Here is a 17,885-nt window from a genome sequence, read left to right on the forward strand (position 1 = left end):
TATATATATATATATTTATTTATATTTATCAGGAAACAAAATGGCTCACCGAAAATGCAAGCAAATCTAAATATCTACAAACGCCAATAAAATCTCGACTAAAAAGATCACAGCCTAACACGTTTACCGATTATACCCCAAATCTACTACACAAAATAAAATATACATTTATATATAATCCTTAAATGAAATCAACACGCAACAGTGGCCAAAATGCACTTATATTGAAATTACAGAGAAATGCAATAGAGTACAACATCATCTTCAATAAAGTGGACTATGCATACCAAGCTTTAAATCGCTACGAAAAAAAATTCCACTACATGATATACCCACGCTAAAAATTTGCATATATGCAAATATATATATATATTTATATATCTATATATATACTTGAAGTGAGAGACGACACGCTGATAAACAACATACTGAAATAGCAGGAACCATGCTTAGGGACCGGTATCACAAAGCGATTGATATTAGAAGAGATTTTCACAATTGATTGTAGCGACTTGGATGTACCATCAATCGCAACAATCGATCGTTGGATCAGTCACTATGTCCCGAATTCACAAAGGTGGTTTTGAAAACCGACGGTTGAGTCCATGGTTTATGCAGATTTCTTGTATAAATAACGCTTAATTTAGCGCGTACCGAGCGCGTGTTTAAAACATGTCCAATGCTGATGCGCGCATTTGTCACAGTGCGCCAAATTAATTGACGCCTGTTGCCGTGGTTATCAACGCTATTTTATTCATGAGTCCACTCTTCAAACAGTGGACTCATGAATGAAATAGCGTATCTAACCATAGTAACAGGCGTCAATTTGGCGCACTGTGACAAGTGCGCGCATCAGCATTGGACATGTTTTATACACGCGCCCGATAGGCACTAAATTAAGCGTAATTTAACAGGAAATCTGCATAAACCTTGGACTCAATCGTGGGTTTTCAAAACCACCTTTGTGAAATCGGGCCTATGTTTTGTGTGGCATGGACCCTGCCGTGTAACCACCACATGCTCTCCCTTCCACAAAATTCACACTCTTAGGCACACATAAACACAAGTTACTACAAACACTAGTTTGAACACGTAGATTAGCACCTCAAAATAACTATCGACACATGAATATCATTTTCAATCATACAGGCAAAGATACGGTCGGTTGGATTGAGCGGAGCCAAGTCCATGATTGATTAGAAAGCAAGCTACCAGCCGAAATTCATCAAAAAGCTACACAAAAACCAGTTAAGAGTAACCTAACGCCTATCGAACTACATCAACACAATTCTGCTAAGCATCAAATACAATCAAATCAATCCAAATTCAACAAAAGATAACTACAAACTAAGAAAAAAAAAATTAGAAATAAGACTTTTGTAAGCGTCCACAGTCAGACCGTGACGCTTACTTTATTTACAAAAACAGTTTGAAAACTGATTAATTTGGAATGATCGTTAGAGGGTCAATGTCCTTTTATTTCAGGTGGACGTAACATGACGATAAAAAAATGGTCAGTTTCCTTCTTTTTTTATATACAGGACGAATTTGGTTGATAATTTAGTCGTTTAATTTACAATAATCAATCTATTCACAATCTCAATAAGGTTAAAATTTATCTTACAAATTCTTTTTACATAATTATGCCATCTTCAGGCATGGGGAAACAAATTAATTTACATTGGTTCCAAGAAGGAGAGTTGACAAATTGTAATTTACAATATGTTATCATATTCACATGTTAGGCAGGGAAGAGTTGGGGGGGGGATAAATTTCTAAAATGGAAAGGGTTCGAAATAAAATTTTATTCAAAATTCATCAACCGAGTCGAATTTTTATTAATTCCTTTTTTGTATCAGGAATAGGTAGGAAATCAATATTTTAAATTTTGCCACTGAAACATGTGATGCAACCCACAAAAATACAGCATTTCAACCTGGATACAAAAAAGCTCTGTATGAGCTTTAACACGATTTTAATTTATAAATATTTGAGATCAACTCAAGTGTACTTTAAACGGGCGATATCTTCGCGGTCACGCCAGGAAAACACTTTCAAGAAAGACATAAAACTTGAAATCACATCAAACAAAGATCTCTTCACTTCTTCAAATTTCTACTTGACAAATGCAAAAATTCATTAATCCAAAACAGACAAACACGAAGCAAGATGATTCTCCCCCAAAATGTGCAACATTCTCAACCAAGGTACAATGTATACCTCAAAAAAATTGTCCAGTTTCTCCAAATTCGTCTAGCAAAAATAGTTATTCTCTATGTTTACAAATTTCATCATTCACAAAATGTACAAATTTTATTCACAAAATGTTTCCATTTAGTTTCACAAAAAAAACAGAAGTCCATCAAATTCACAAAAGAATCCATCGGAACAGTGATGGTATATACCAGACCAATAATCGAAATGCTTCAATGAAACGCAATCTAAGACGTAATTCGGTAACCTATCAATTCTTAGGTAGGTAATCCATTTTCCACCAATTCAAACAGGATGAACATGTATATAGAAACATGAAGACAAAAGAAGAAAAAAAAATGACTTTTGGTATCATAGTGACTATATATATGTATACAGTCTCAACAAAAACACATATTTCTACAAATTCACCGAAGAGAAATATACATGTACAAAATTACAATTTCATATCACTTGCCCTCGATTGTCCACTATTACACATCCATGCCACGAGTTACAAAAATACTCAAGATTTTATCTAAAATATCAAATACTTTTTATCAAAATGTCAAGTATTTGCCAAATATTCATAATGCTAACTCTCATCAACTATATGACATTGGTTACGTGCATCAAAATGATGCCAAAATATCCAACTAGTATACAATTGTCGAGTAAAGTTCGAATAATGCTATGTTATTACATGTAGAGTGAAGACTAAGAGTACACCAAGAATAATTGTTGGTTTAAATCCATGTAGCACCTGTTAAATATATATATTCAACATTCATATCTCATCTATTGAAAAAAATAATTTTTGAAACTTTTGACAAGTATCTTTTCACACAGTATCGTGTCCTCAAAGTCCCATTGCAAGTCGATTAATCTTATCCATGGAATCCTCGATTCTGATTGGCTGCTGGGGCCATGTAGCCATGGTAACTACCAATGATAGCAAAGCTACCATTTACATTCATTCTATGCAATGGGACCCAGTCGCATACGAATCAGGCCATTTTGAGAAATTCATCGTAGCGATTTTTTATCTTGCGTGAGCTAAATCAGATTGAATGCCTACTCCTAAATATTATCTAGGACATAAAATGGAGGGACAGTTTCATAAAACATCTATCATACAATCCCGCACAGCCGTATTTTGCCTATTACCTACGCCATGCCCGTTTTCACAAATCTCTACGATCAAAATGAATAAATCAACGATGAAAGAACAGAATAAAAGGAGGAAAGGGGTTGGCCGATAAATACATGCTTTGAAAGCTTCTCAATACAAACAGGGAGGGGAAAAATATGTCACTATCATTTTATATACAAGCAATGAGGTATATGTTAAAAAGGCAAAAAAAATATATATTGCAAAAACGTGCACTTTAATTGAGAGAAAGAGTGTCAATAAACATGGGAGAATCTGTACATTAACAAGATACAAGAAGAATAAAACGGTCTGAATTTAGCAAACGCATCATGTACAACGAAGAGATAAGTTTTAAAAGCTAAAATGTATTAAAATATTAACAACAAAGTGTGCATGCTGATAGAGAATGAAACAGTTAGTGTGCCACAAATACTTCATACACTAATGAAGTTCCTTGATTGTAGCGGCAAGTGAAATAAGAGCTTGCTTTGGAAAAAAACAAATGCAAACAGAGCCCCTAGGGCCCCGTAACACAAACGTTAGCGATTGATCATAAACTTGATTTTCACGATTGATTGTGTATCGTAGTCAATGGAATCAATCGCAAAAAATGTTTCTACAATCGTTGCTAAGCTTTGTGTTACAGGGAAAATAAAAGCGATATGGGCAAGACAAGCCTAAGGTTCACCAGCTCCTCTCTCTCTCAACATAATTTTTGTATTGTTCTAGAAGATAATGGGATCCTCAAATTGGCAATCCCACAGGGATGCCACCTTGAATTGGTCTTTAACCCTTTGGAGACTAAGCCTTCTTATATGTGCGCTGGAGTCAATGGAAAACATGTGTTATGGTAAAATTATCTGGTCTCAAATAGGTTAAAAAGTGGTAATTTATAATGAATGGAGCCTTTTGAAAAGTATAAAAGCAATTTCTATTGCTGAAAATAAAAAAAAGGAGAAAAACTTTTCGTCTGGAAGATGGCATCCCTAAACTTAAATTGGATAAATATGGGAAAGTATCAAATACCAAGTAAAATTTACCGGTAGAGTAAAAATGAGCAGTTGAACGCGACATTTTCTCCCATGTTGTGATTAAGAATAACCACCATAATTCTTTCAAAACAGAATTCTTTTAGTTCAAATAAGGTTACAGTAGGCTTTATCTTATTTAAGAAGCTTAAAACGAAATTGACTTTACTGCGTGTAATTGTCAACCAACGTAGCTAGCGGTCGGCTCCAGTAATAAAGCTTTACTGTTCATCAAACTGTGATTCTGGACAAATTATTTGATTTAATGAATTTCAGTCTAAGCTCTTAATTTCATTTTGCTAATGACCAATACGCTATTGTCAGCGCTCACTAGAAATTCTGAATACAATCATTACTAAATTTTTTTTTCTGACTGAAATCTACACGAATATAATAGGGATTTCCCCTTATCATATTATTTGGGGATCCCCATGCAGTATTCAAGGGTATCCCTTGATATCAATTAATCAAACATCCAGTTATGTTTTATATTCTCACGTACAAATACAAGTATGCCTAAAAGGCTTGCCCATTTCCGAAACTAAATATTAAATTTAAAGCGTAGCAATAATATATAATTCATTAACAACATGAAGCAGGTAGCTGCAATTGGGTTTGCTACGAATGTGAAACAAAACAATTAAATCACTCTCTGTACTCTACCAAGATCATGAGACATATAGTAATAAATCAAATTTTCATTTCTTAGTCCCACACATGGTAATTCTTATTATCAGTGCTGATAATTCTTCGATCTCAACCCTTGATGTTATTCTGTAGTGTTGTGGTCCTGTGCCCAAGATGAGGAGTCATCATCTCTTGAAGGCACCACCCTGACCCATCCTGAGTCTAGAAGAAGCCAATCGGTGAGACGGCAGGGCCTCAGAGATGCAGCTGGGAGAGCTTGTCTTGCACCAACAGAAGTCAATCGCCTTGGTAGACATACTGGTAGGGCCGCGCCCTGGTCGGACTCAACGGGTAGGTACTGTAGATGTTACCCGACGGAGACCGGACGTACAGAGGCCTGTTGTAGGGAGGATGATGGTGGTATTGGTGCGGAGGTGGGCCAGGGATGGGCGAGGGGTGGTAGACTTGGGGCGGGACCGTGGGCGAGTGCAGCACTTGCGGTGGAAGAGGGCCTGGAATGTTGGCGGGGCGGTAGTGGATCTGATGCTGGGCCAAGGTCGGCAACGCTCCTCCCGGTGAGCTGATGGGCGTACTGCCGTAGGAGTAACTCACCAGCTGCGACGTTGACTGCAGGTGGTGAGGAGGCGCCTTTGGCTTGTGGGACGGGCTACCAAGGTGAGCTGCAGTCGTTCTTGACAGAGCAGCACTGGCTGCGACGTGAAGCTGTCTCTCTTGTACTGTCCCAAGTTGTGAGTGCGTCACCTGGTTGCCTGTTCTTTGGGTTTGAGGTTGATCTGTCCGATTGGAACGCTTCCTAGAGGCATCACCTCTCGATGCTAGTACCGACGTTGACAAGTTGCTGTTGTTGTTATTAGGGAGGGACGGTAATGTGCTACTACTCGAGTTATTATTGTTATTCGCAGCCGTCGATGATGGTTGTGGCGGTATCGACGGGGTCTCCACATTTGAGCCTCCAGCGCTCTCCGTCTGTAACAACGGAAGATTGATGAAGGCAATTGCAGAGTCTGTCCGATGGTTCATTGGCCGCTCTTTCTTCAGTCTCAAATCACTGGCTTTTCCAACCAGCGCACTTGACGTCTCACTACCCTGTACCCCCACTGATCGTTCCCCAAAATCATCAACATCAATCTCCTCTTTGATCCTATCAACGCCCCTCCGTACCCCGCTTCCCCGAGCAACCTCATTCACCACTTTCACTGTATTATCCTTCACATCACTAAACGACCTTTTCTTCCCCGCTCCACTCTTTGTGAGGGTCTGCTTCTCCGCGTCCCCTCGAGGACCACCCTTCCGTGTTGTCCTGGTGTCCGGGCTCGGGTTGGGGCTGTCGGGGATGGTCACGCAGCTCACCACGTTGGGTCTGCTCCCCTTGACGACGTCGTCACCAGTCTTGTTGATGGGGGACATTCCTAAGGATGAATAGGAGGAGCCTGGCGATGAAGGGATGTTGTGGCGGGCGTGGCCAGCTTCGGGACTTGCACTCAGGATACTGTTCGAGCTACTCAAAGAGCAACTGTGCGTGATGCTGTTGTCATTGCACGCTGTACATCCCTTGTCTTCACATCTATAAGCAGAGAAATATAACAATCATATACATTTAATCACATCTTAAAACATATGCTGGCAGTTTCGGCATGATCATACTATGAGATTACATTGAGGGGAAGTATGTCGATTGATGGCTCTATTTTGTGCACCAGTATTCCCAATTCAATCACTGAAAGGAGGACCTACTGTGACAGGACCAATGACTAGTGAGGACACTGGGTATCGGTAATTTTACTGTATCAGGGATAAAAAGAAATCATGAATTATTGATGTCCTAACAATATTTTCCTACAAAGTTTAACTTTAGGAGCATCCAAAGGGAGTGGAGAAAGTGCTTTCATCTTGTAGGGGCAAGCCAAAATGAGGCTTCAAGTGCAATGATATATCATTTCAATGTTTGAGTGAAGTCTCTGGAAAAGTGTAGCATTATCATTTGATTGTTAACATGAGACCTTATTATCAAGTCATCGACAGATTCAATAACAAAATTCCCTAGGAAGCGCTTCAGGACAGGACTTGTGTCAGATGTTTTACCCAAAAAGCCTGTGATAAAAAAATAGTTAAAATACTATAAAACCTGTGCTTCTAAGCCAATCAAAACCACAGAAAGTTCTCGGGAATGAGCATTGATGACGAACCTTCTCATCCTGTCTCCCAGACCCAATGACTGAAATTCTTACCCCTTAGCTGGTCGCACCACCTCGTCCTCGCTATCACTGCTGATGGTGATGACGCTTGGAGTCGGGCTCGGTGAGTCCGGAATCACGATCGGCTCCCGCTTATTGGCGTACGACGATATCCTCGCTCCTCTGCCAGCGGTCAAGATCCCGTCACCCTTGGTGTCCTGGTCCCTCTCCTGCTTCAACGCAGGGCTAAGACGCAGCTCCGTAGCGGTAGTGGTGGTGGTGTTGAGGGTCCGGCGGCCGTGGGCCCGGGATTCCGACGCCATCGGAGGCGTGTTCCCCTTGATGCGCTTGCTCTTCTGTGGCGAGAGACTGCTGCTGAATGCAGTGTGTGTTCTATTGGGAAAATGATCCAATGAAAATGGGGTTTATTAAAGGCATCTTTATATCACATTATTTCCATAATACGTGCCTGTCAACATACTAGGAGGGAGATTTGTCTAGCCATGTCTAAATAATATCAAATCAAAAGCAAATCAAAATCGAATCAAGGATTCTACGAAAGTTACCATCAGATGGCAAGTTATGATCATAGCAACTCTTATCAAATGGGTCCTAGATAGGATGAAATTCAAGTTGCGATTGATATTGCAACCCACTCTGCAACCTACACCTGGGCCCGTAACACAAAGGTTAGCAATTAATGGTATGCTTGATTTTCACGATGGTTGTGCATTGAAGCCAATGGAAATCAATTGCGTTACAGGCCCCAGATCAGTTGCCGATTCCTAGAGCCAACGACACTCACTTCTTATCCCCTTGTTTCCGAGCCAGCCTGTGCTGCGATCCGCCCCTGTTGTTGGCTGCCGATGCGTGGGGAAGGTTGTTGGTGGTACCCCACGTCTGCGAGTGCTGCAGAGAGTGCTGGGGCGTGACCGGTATCATCGGGTGGAAGTGATGACCTGATGGAAACTGAGCTCTCTGCAGGATCAGAGGAAAGAAACGATTTAGCAGGGTTGCCAACCCTTACGGAATATTAATGAGATACGTTCTGATGTAAATTCCGTGTTTACTTCCCGATTGAGTAACTGAGCAGAAAACTTTTGTTGACATGTTTGGTTCAGCCGTTTGGATATTCACATGGTAATTTCTAATCTGATTCATATTCCGTAACGGTTGGAATCCATGGATTTAGTCCACTTAGTCCTTTACAAAAATAAATGTTGCCCTCTTCCAATCAACCATATAATGTGACAGAGCAGGGTCAACATTTTTTAATGCAATTTTCATTGCTGTGCTGATTTGATTTGTATCCATTTATCCTTTCATTGAGGTGGACTTTACCCTTTCATAGAAATGTTTAACCCTATCTAGGCCGGGGTATTTTGGGAGTTCATATGGCCGGGGGGGGGGGGGCCTCCCAGGCCCCCCCCCAAAGATCTCGGCCGTCAAGAGCGCGATCGCGCCGAAAATTGGCACGCGGGTTGCCTGGGGCATAATCTACAAGATTGTATAGAAATTTATTTCATGCAAATCACTATTAAGTGATTATGCTAATTTATGCGTAATTAGTATGCGAAATCATACTTTTTCCTCTAACTCCCTAAATAAAGCTCCAAATGTACTAATTTTTGGTATAGAAAATCTTTGTGGTGTCCTTAGCAAGTGTACATGAAAAAAATTGTGATATCAAATCATTTTCTTATGTATTATATTGTTTTTTGCAATTTCTTATGTATTTCTTTGTTTTTTGGACCTTTTGTTTTTCATTGTTTTTCCAATGAAATTTGTTGGGGACTCTTCTGTGATCATAAAAAGCATAAAATTAATACATATAGACTTGCAAAACTAAAAATAATCATACATTTATGAATTTTGGTTGGAAACACAATTTGCATTGACTTTGTACACGAAATCACGTTTTTGAGCAATTTTCGGTCTGACATGCACTTACATAATGTTGCGTAATTTCGGAACCACGTACCCGGGTGACGCAAAATTGGTCTCAAAAGTTGCGCAAGACTTGAAATTAAAAAGTCAGCAAGCGGCGCGGTCAAAAAATTTCGCACGGCGAAAATATCGCGCGATTCGTTGAGGGGGGGGCCTCCGAGGCCCCCCCCGGCCTAGATAGGGTTAATGGAGTACATCCATACACATTCAAAGTTATGATGAGAAATCAAAAAGGTTAAGATTTCAAAGCTATGACATTTCAAAAAACTGAACCTTGGTTATGATTTTAATGTTGATGGCATTGCCGCCATAGGAAAAGCAGGCCTATGCCTTCCTTCTATTCAGGCAAGATGACAATTCTATGTCAACCATTTTCTTTTCGTTAAGAGGTCAACTGGGATGGAAAGTCATGTGGAAGCAAAACAAGTAAAAGAATTTCAAGAGAGAGCTCACCTCGATGCCATGATCATAGAAGGTCCCTTCTCCTACGTCCATATGAAATAGGGCCGGGCTGGGCTCCGTTGTGATGAAACCTGATTCATCTGAGCTACGCCACGATACTGGGGCTGCAGAAACATACTGCCGTCTGGAAGAACATGGCAAAAGGAAGCATGCGTAAGTGCCACCTGCATATGATCTTACATTCCCATCTTAAATAGTGTAGCGGCAACAATCACTATCTTCTTTCCTACCTAGATTCTTCTGGAAAATGTACATGTTCATATCTAGAACTTTCTCTTTATACTTATATTTTATCTCTTTAAATCAACGACTCACTGATTTATTTAGATGCGGATTAACAAAGCTATCAAATGGAACCTGAATGGCACGATCTGATCATATATTGTCTGAATATATCGCAAATAGATGATCATGTAATTCTTAGGAAAACAAAAATTTCTTTTTCATGACTTTTAGCTTATGGGATGCCAATCTCTGACAAGCGGGACCTTAAAAAAAAAAAAATTCTGACACCTGTAGGCTATAATTACTAAATGGCTAGCAGACATACTACTGGGTACATCTGAGACAAAATTGCATGCCAGTTTGTTTATCTGTCTGCCTGTTTGTCAATTACTTGTCTGATTTATGTCTGTTTCTCTGAATGTGTCTGCTTTGCTTCTCTGTGTCTGTCTGTCCGAGTCTGTTAAGGGTAACTATAAACCTATCGATAACCGTGTACAGTTTGGTTATCTGAGAATGTTTGCATGCATGTGTCTGCACATGTCAGTTTGTCTGCATGTGCATCTGCTTGTCTGTCTGTGCCTTTGTGTCTTGTCTGTGTCTGCTTATCTTGTCTGTTTGTCTTACCTCCAAGTCTCAGTCAAGGTTTGTGCCTCCGGAATGACTGGCTGCTGTGTCACTGCTGCTGCCCCCTGTTGCCATGGTGACAGGAATACTTGGCCTCCGTTGGGCGGCCACGATTGGACTGGCCCATTCTGAAATATAGAATAAGAAGCACAACTAACTGATGGTTTGTGCTATGAATATAAACATGAAACAAACCAAGGAAAAAAAATAAGAACCATAATAAAAATAGCTAGTTTTTTATGTAGCACTTTTTCCATAACGGCTCAAAGCGCTTTACAGCATATAATTTCCCATAACATATTTTCTAAATTGTAGGTGGGTGTTTCATAAAGCTGCTTGTTAAGTTACGCACAACTTTACGAACGACTGGAACATGTTCTTATATCATATCCTGAATTAGTGACATAGGGATGTATCATTCGGCACAAGAAGGGGTCACCGGTTGTGCGTAAAGTCATTCGTATCTTACCAACAGCTTTATGAAACACCCTCCAGGAATCCGTAATACAAAGATTAGCGATCAATCGTTAATGAATTGACCAATTAAGATCAATGTTACACGCGCATTTGTCGCAAAATACTGACTAGGAGCCAACCAGAAGTGTTCTTTCATATTTGCTATTCATCGCAAACCTTTGTGTTACACCCCCCAGGAATGTATTCCATTCAAATAATTGCTTCACCCACAAAGCTCCCAGAACCCTCTCTTGATAAATTGGTGAGAACCTACCGGTAAGAATACGGTCTGTCCCTGGCCGGCCGGCCTAGGTGGCCACCCCTGCTGCGTGCCTGAGCTACCCACAGCCATCGGTAACGCGACGTGCTGAATCGAATGGTTCGCACCATGACCTCTCTGCCCTATGGGTGCTACCACCGTGGTCGTGTGCCTTGAACTTAATGATGAACTCTGTGAAAACAATAAAACATAAAAGACTCGAATTGGCAACAGTTTTCAGAACCCATAGAATATTGTGCATCTTGAACTTAATGATGAACTCTGTGAAAATAATAAAACGTAAAAGACTCAAATTGGCAACAGTTCTCAGAACCCATAAAATATTGTGCGTCTTGAACTTAATGAACTCTGAAAATAAAGAGAATGAAATACTCAAATTGGCAACAGTGCTCTCAGATATTTCAACGAGTGAAAAACAATAACTTCCAGGAAAATGCAAAGCCTACATACAATAAATGTATAGTATAATTAGTATTGAATTATGCTGAAAAGTCACTATTCGTACCTGAACTACATGTTAAGACAAATTTACAAACTGGTAACACTAGATAGAACCCACCCCCCCCCCCCAAAAAAAAAAAGCAAAATATTTCTCTATTATTGTTTGATGTTGTGCATAAACTAATCCATTATTCAATTTTTAAAACCAATGTACGACATGTACATGTAATTTACATGTGATGAACAATGGAAGGCTTTGGCACTTGTTTGCTATCAATATAATAAACATTCTTCTCATGTGTTTATGAATACAAAGAATAGTGTACTTATTTATTGTTCAAAAGAAGAAATATGAAATAATGGGAAGGGGGGGGGGGGCAAAAAACACTTTGAGGCCCATTGATAATCTTGGCCCTACTACTAAAACTGTCAAAATGCCAGTCATTGTTTTTAGTCTGAATATTTCATAGGTTTGTTTTATAATCAAATATAAAAACAAAACACTCCATACTGGAAGAATGAGACAGAGAGAGAAGGGAGTTAGGGGCAGTGAGAGGGGTAAATATCAAAGAGAGAATCAAAACAATGGCAATCTTCATTGTTTTCAATTAGAATGTTTATTGTTTTGGTATTATGATATAACACCAACCAATATACGAATGGCATAGAGAGAGGTAGTGAGAGAAGTGGGGTGAACACTGAATTAGGACTGGAAACACTAGCAATCTTCATTCATTGCTTTCGATCTCAATATCTTGATAATTTTTGAATAACAACATAAAACAAACAAATCTAAGAATGAGATCGAGAGAAGTCGGGAGAGAGGTGGGGTGAACAATGAATGAGGAATGGAAACGATAGCAATCTTCGTTGTTTTCAATCTGAATATGTTGATGGTTTTCTGTATTACAACATAAAACAAACAAATATAAGAATGAGATATAACGACATAGTGAGAGAAGGGGTGAACATTGAATTGGGAATTGAAACAATAGCAATCTTGGCAACTCAGTGCTAGCATTACAACGCATTGATTTCCTATTGTCGTCTACAGCTTGCTATTAAAGGGCTTTGTTGCGCTTGAAGCACTCGATGGATTTACCATACAGCCATGGCTGCCTCCTTGCTTGCTGTGACCCGGCTATTAATAGCACAGGGAAAAGGGTTTAGGAAGGTGAGTCACGGAGTAGGGATAGCGAGACGCAGAGAGGGGGAAGGAAGGGGAGAGAGACAGAGAGAGGAGAGATAGAAAGAAAGTGAGAGAGAAGTAAAAAGAGAGAGAGAAGTAAAAAGATAGAGAGAAAGACAAGAGGTATACACAGAGAAACAACCAGACAGACAAGCACATAGACATACAAACAAATATAAACAAATAGATACAAATATAGAGCTATATAGAAAGCAGAAAAACAAACAAATAAAGATGAACATAAAACAAAAAAAATTCTATTGTATAACTTTTGTGGGCGATTATCCAAAGAGTTACACTTAACCAATTCCCTCCTAGAACTGGGTGATCACTGTACAAAGCCTATGTGAATTACAAAATTACAGAATTCAGTAGTCTCTGGGTTAATTGCATATAAACTGATTTTGTCTTTTATACAGGGCCTAGAATATATAATAAAAAAATATTTTTGCAATCATATAAAAAAGGGCAAGTATGAAAGAGAGACACAGGACAGAGGATAGAGTGTACGAGAAAGCAGAGAGAGCAAGGGGGAATAAGGAAAAAGCAACAAAAATACATAAGCTGCAAAATAAAGATACAAAGTGCAAGAATGAGAAGAGAGAAAGAAAGAGAGACAGGGAGTACAAGGATAAGAGAGAAAGGGAGAGAGAGAAACTGGAAACGGAGAAAGCAACAAAAAAAAGCTGCAAAAGAAAAATACAGACTGCTAGGATGAGAAGAGAGAAAGAAAAAGAGACAAAGAGTACAAGGATGAGAGAGAAATAGAGAGAGAGTGTGTTAGGAGCAGATGATCCGCTCACTTCCCGAATCTATTTCCTATTGTCTATACTCCAGGGTACATATTACTATGAGCCATACACAGAGGCTGACTCTAACCACTCCTATCCTTACAAATAAACAAAGTTCATGACTTTTATCACTCGGGTTCGTCACCGAAATAGCTTTGGACAATACTCAATCACAATTCTTTACAAGGAATAATAATAATAATAATAATAAGGGTAAGAGTAAGAGTAAGAATAAAAGTATTATTGATGATAATAATAAAGAAAATAAAAATAGTTTATTTACTCCCTACCTCCCCTCCCCTATAAAAAAAATAACCTCTTGCTGAATAAAAGTTAATGAGAATTACAGATTTTAGAATATAACAAGAAGTATTACATATCCCACACCTCCAACGCAACATAGCTTAAGATATTTCAATGTCACTATTAAAAAACATCTTGAAAATATACCCCCTTTTCGACCAGATTACAATTATTTAGTTTAAAATACTGACAAATGGCATACTGTATAAATAAAAATCCCATTACGTCAGAATTCATTTCAAAATTCAATTCAAATTCAAATTCTATTCTGTATCCAAAGCAAACAATCTAACATCAGACATTAATAACACTGATAAAGACATTCTTTAACTGACACAGTTCTAGATTGAATGAGTTTGTACAAGATCATTGCCTTTATATATTAGCGCATGTATAGAAGTATAATAACACAAAATGCACTAAACCGAGGTCATACACTAAACATGTTTACAGTTCTTGAAGCGGTTACATTTCACAACGTGACCTACAAATTAGGATTAGCGCAAATAGTCACAGCTGTTGGAGGCAAGGCGTTTGTTCTACGTTTTGCTGACCTTTGTGAGTAGTAGAAAGACGTTTTACAAGAATCGGTGAACAGATTTGATAGATTTTGCACAGGAAATAGTTGGAGACCTACTTCAAAACAAGGCTAATTTTCATTCTAATTTTTTCAACAAATTGCTGTGCCAGTAATTTGAGTTGCATACAAACAATACCAGTATGGCAAGAAAACAAAAAAATTCAGTGTCCTCTACATAGTTTGCATATGACTAGCTTTGTTTGGGACAAGATTTCACTGGAAGCTGCTACAAAATTGGTTGATGATATAATGGACATAATAGACCAGGAGGCGGTGTTGGTATGTATATACCGAACCGACTAGATTACTCTTGTTTAAAAAATCTTACCCACATGAATGACAGTCTTGAATCACTTTTTATAGAGGTTAAAAATAAACACAGTAGGAATGTAATAATAGGGGTGATTTATCGTCCTCCACAATGTCCCCATGATGAATTCTTAAGAGATATCCAAAACATTTTACAAAGTCCAATTATTCAAAATAAACACTGTTTCTTAATGGGTGACTTCAATGCCAATTTGTTGCAGTCCAATGCTCAAGGATTTCCTCACGATTTTCTTGAAATGATTCTTTCGGCTTCTTTTTTACCTACCATAACTAAACCTACGAGAGTAACAGATCGATCTTCCACATTAATTGATAACATTTTTACTAATATGCAAGATATGCCTTTAGAATCAGGAATCGTTATTTCTGATATATCTGACCATTACCCTATTTTCTGTAGAACTACTCTTTTAAACACACGAGATGAAAGTCGTAATTCTAAAATAAAAACTCGATGTTTAAATGCCAGAAATTTAGAGCGCCTGAATGAAAATTTAAGTACAGTCAACTGGCAACAAATTTACGATTCTGAAGACGTGAATGAGGCTTACAATAATTTTATTGATATCTTAAAGGATAAATTTGATATTTGTATACCATTTAGAGAACGAGTGAATAACTATAAAAAATATCCTAGATCTCCATGGGTGACTAAATCTATCTTAAGATCTATAAACCGGAAAAATAATCTGTTTTATAAATACAAAACTAATCCAAATAATAAGACTCGTGAAAAATACACTCGATATAAAAATATCTTGACCAATTTACTACGAAAAGCGAAAAAACATTATTATGCAATGCAATTTGAGCTTAATAAAAATAACATGAGAAACACATGGAAAATAATTAACAGAACATTAAACAGAAACAGTAAAACGCAAAATATTATCAAAATTAAATCAGAGTCTAACGATCTTATTGAAGAACCTCAAGCGATAGCTGAGATTTTTAACTCGTACTTCTCTCAAATTGGAGAAAAACTTGCTGAAAATATTCCGACAACTGGCAGTAAATTTGATAATTATCTGGGGAATAATAACCAATCTTCTTTGTTTTTTGTCCCTACTGACCGTGAGGAAATTATCGGTATAGTGAATAGGTTAGAAGGAAAGAAAAGCTCAGGACACGACGAAATTGATAACTGTCTCCTAAAATCCATAATCTTAACAATAGCGACTCCGCTGGCCCACATTTTTAACCTATCACTCACTAGTGGCATTGTACCAAATAACATTAAAATTGCGAAAGTAATCCCGATATTCAAAAAAGGAGACACATCTGAAACAAAAAACTACAGACCAATATCACTGTTACCATCCTTATCCAAAGTTTTGGAAAGGATCGTATTTATTAGAGTAACAGACTTCTTAAACAAACATAATATTTTTTGCGAATCACAGTTTGGCTTTCGAGCAAATCACAATACAACTCAAGCGGTATTGAAATGCATCGATACATTATCACATGCCGTTGATCAACATTTACATACAATTGCAATATTCCTGGACTTTTCCAAGGCTTTCGATACAATTAACCATGATATCTTATTAGTAAAGTTGTCACACTATGGTGTTAGAGGGAAAGCCTTGGAATGGTTCAGGAATTATTTATCGAATAGAAAACAATTTGTACAAATAGATAATCACAGTTCTGCATTGCGACCAATAAATTGTGGAGTTCCACAGGGTAGTATACTAGGTCCCTTGTTATTTATAATATACATAAATGACTTTTATAAATCTTCAGATGTTCTATCTTTCATTTTATTTGCAGACGATTCGACCTTATTTTATTCCCATGCGAACCAAAACACACTATTGTCTACTATAAATCGTGAACTGAGACATGTAGTTGAATGGGTTAAAGCAAACAAATTATCCCTTAACATCCTGAAGACAAACTTTATGTTATTTAGTAACACTTTGCAAAATCTACTTGGAGACATCCTTTTGGACGATACTGCTCTAAATAGGGTCTCTTCAACTAAATTTTTAGGTCTCATGATTGACGATAAATTGAAATGGAACATTCATATTCAAAATATATCCAAAACTATATCAAGGAACATTGGTATAATGAATAAAATAAGACACTTTTTTCCAAAATCAACACTTTTTACACTATATTCCTCCCTAATACTTCCCTATCTGAATTATGGAATAATGACATGGGGTAACGCCAACAAATATCTTACAGACAAAATTCTCATCTTACAAAAGAACATTATAAGAATTATACATAATGCTCCTCCTCGTTCTCATACTAACAATTTATTTTACAAGTCCAATATTTTAAAACTTCCAGATCTATTTCTTTTTCAAACAGGGCAATTTATGTACAAATTGAATTCAAACGAACTCCCAAACATATTAACTAACATGTTTACAAAAAATAACGCCATTCACAATTACCCAACAAGACAATCACTCCGTTTTCACCTTCCCCGTACCCGCACTCAACTCGCACAAAAAACAATTTCCTTTTACGGTCCTAAATACTGGAATACACTCAGTCACGACATCATTAACTCCGTTAGTCTGAACTGTTTTAAAATCAAGCTAAAAAAGCACATTCTCGAATCTTATAGAGTAAGTCCAAATTGAGCGCTCAGGACCCAACTTCTCTCTTTCTCTCTCTCTTCTTTCCTCTATGTCCTTCCCTTTCATCTGCCATCACCCTTATTCCCCCCCCCCCCTTCATTCTCTTTCATCCACACAGGTGCACCAGTCTTTCTTCTCGGTTATCTATCTTTTCACTTTCATCCATTTCTGTACTCCATCACAATAGCTTTTTTACGATTTTTTTTTCTCGTTCTTGCATTTATACTTATACCTACAAACCTGTCTTTTAACTTATTCTTTGAGGAATCCACACTCAACAAGCCCTGCTTTTTAGTGGATCCCTCCATTTCCTCAATATTTATTTAAATAGTAAAGATTATATAATGATTATATTGTTCCGTGTCTATTGTATATATTTACTTATATATGCCATATTGTCATACTATATATACTTGCATATTCATGTATATCTTTGTAATGATTTCTTTTGCTGTTAA

General features: G+C 37.9%; 1 protein-coding gene across 1 annotated transcript in view; it reads right to left on the bottom strand.

Annotated features, from left to right (window-relative positions):
* Nucleotides 1-4,518: 4,518 nt before the first annotated feature.
* LOC121421636 (homeodomain-interacting protein kinase 2-like) overlaps nt 4,519-17,885 on the bottom strand; it is an 87,260-nt gene continuing 73,893 nt past the window's right edge. Inside the window, 6 exon segments of the mRNA XM_041616402.1 lie at nt 4,519-6,586; nt 7,251-7,589; nt 8,002-8,174; nt 9,597-9,729; nt 10,455-10,582; nt 11,185-11,361. Of these exon segments, the coding sequence (XP_041472336.1) occupies nt 5,299-6,586; nt 7,251-7,589; nt 8,002-8,174; nt 9,597-9,729; nt 10,455-10,582; nt 11,185-11,361 (2,238 nt within the window). The 3' untranslated portion in view covers nt 4,519-5,298.

The sequence above is a fragment of the Lytechinus variegatus genome, chromosome 9 (genome assembly GCF_018143015.1).
Source record: "Lytechinus variegatus isolate NC3 chromosome 9, Lvar_3.0, whole genome shotgun sequence".
NCBI lineage: Eukaryota > Metazoa > Echinodermata > Echinoidea > Temnopleuroida > Toxopneustidae > Lytechinus > Lytechinus variegatus.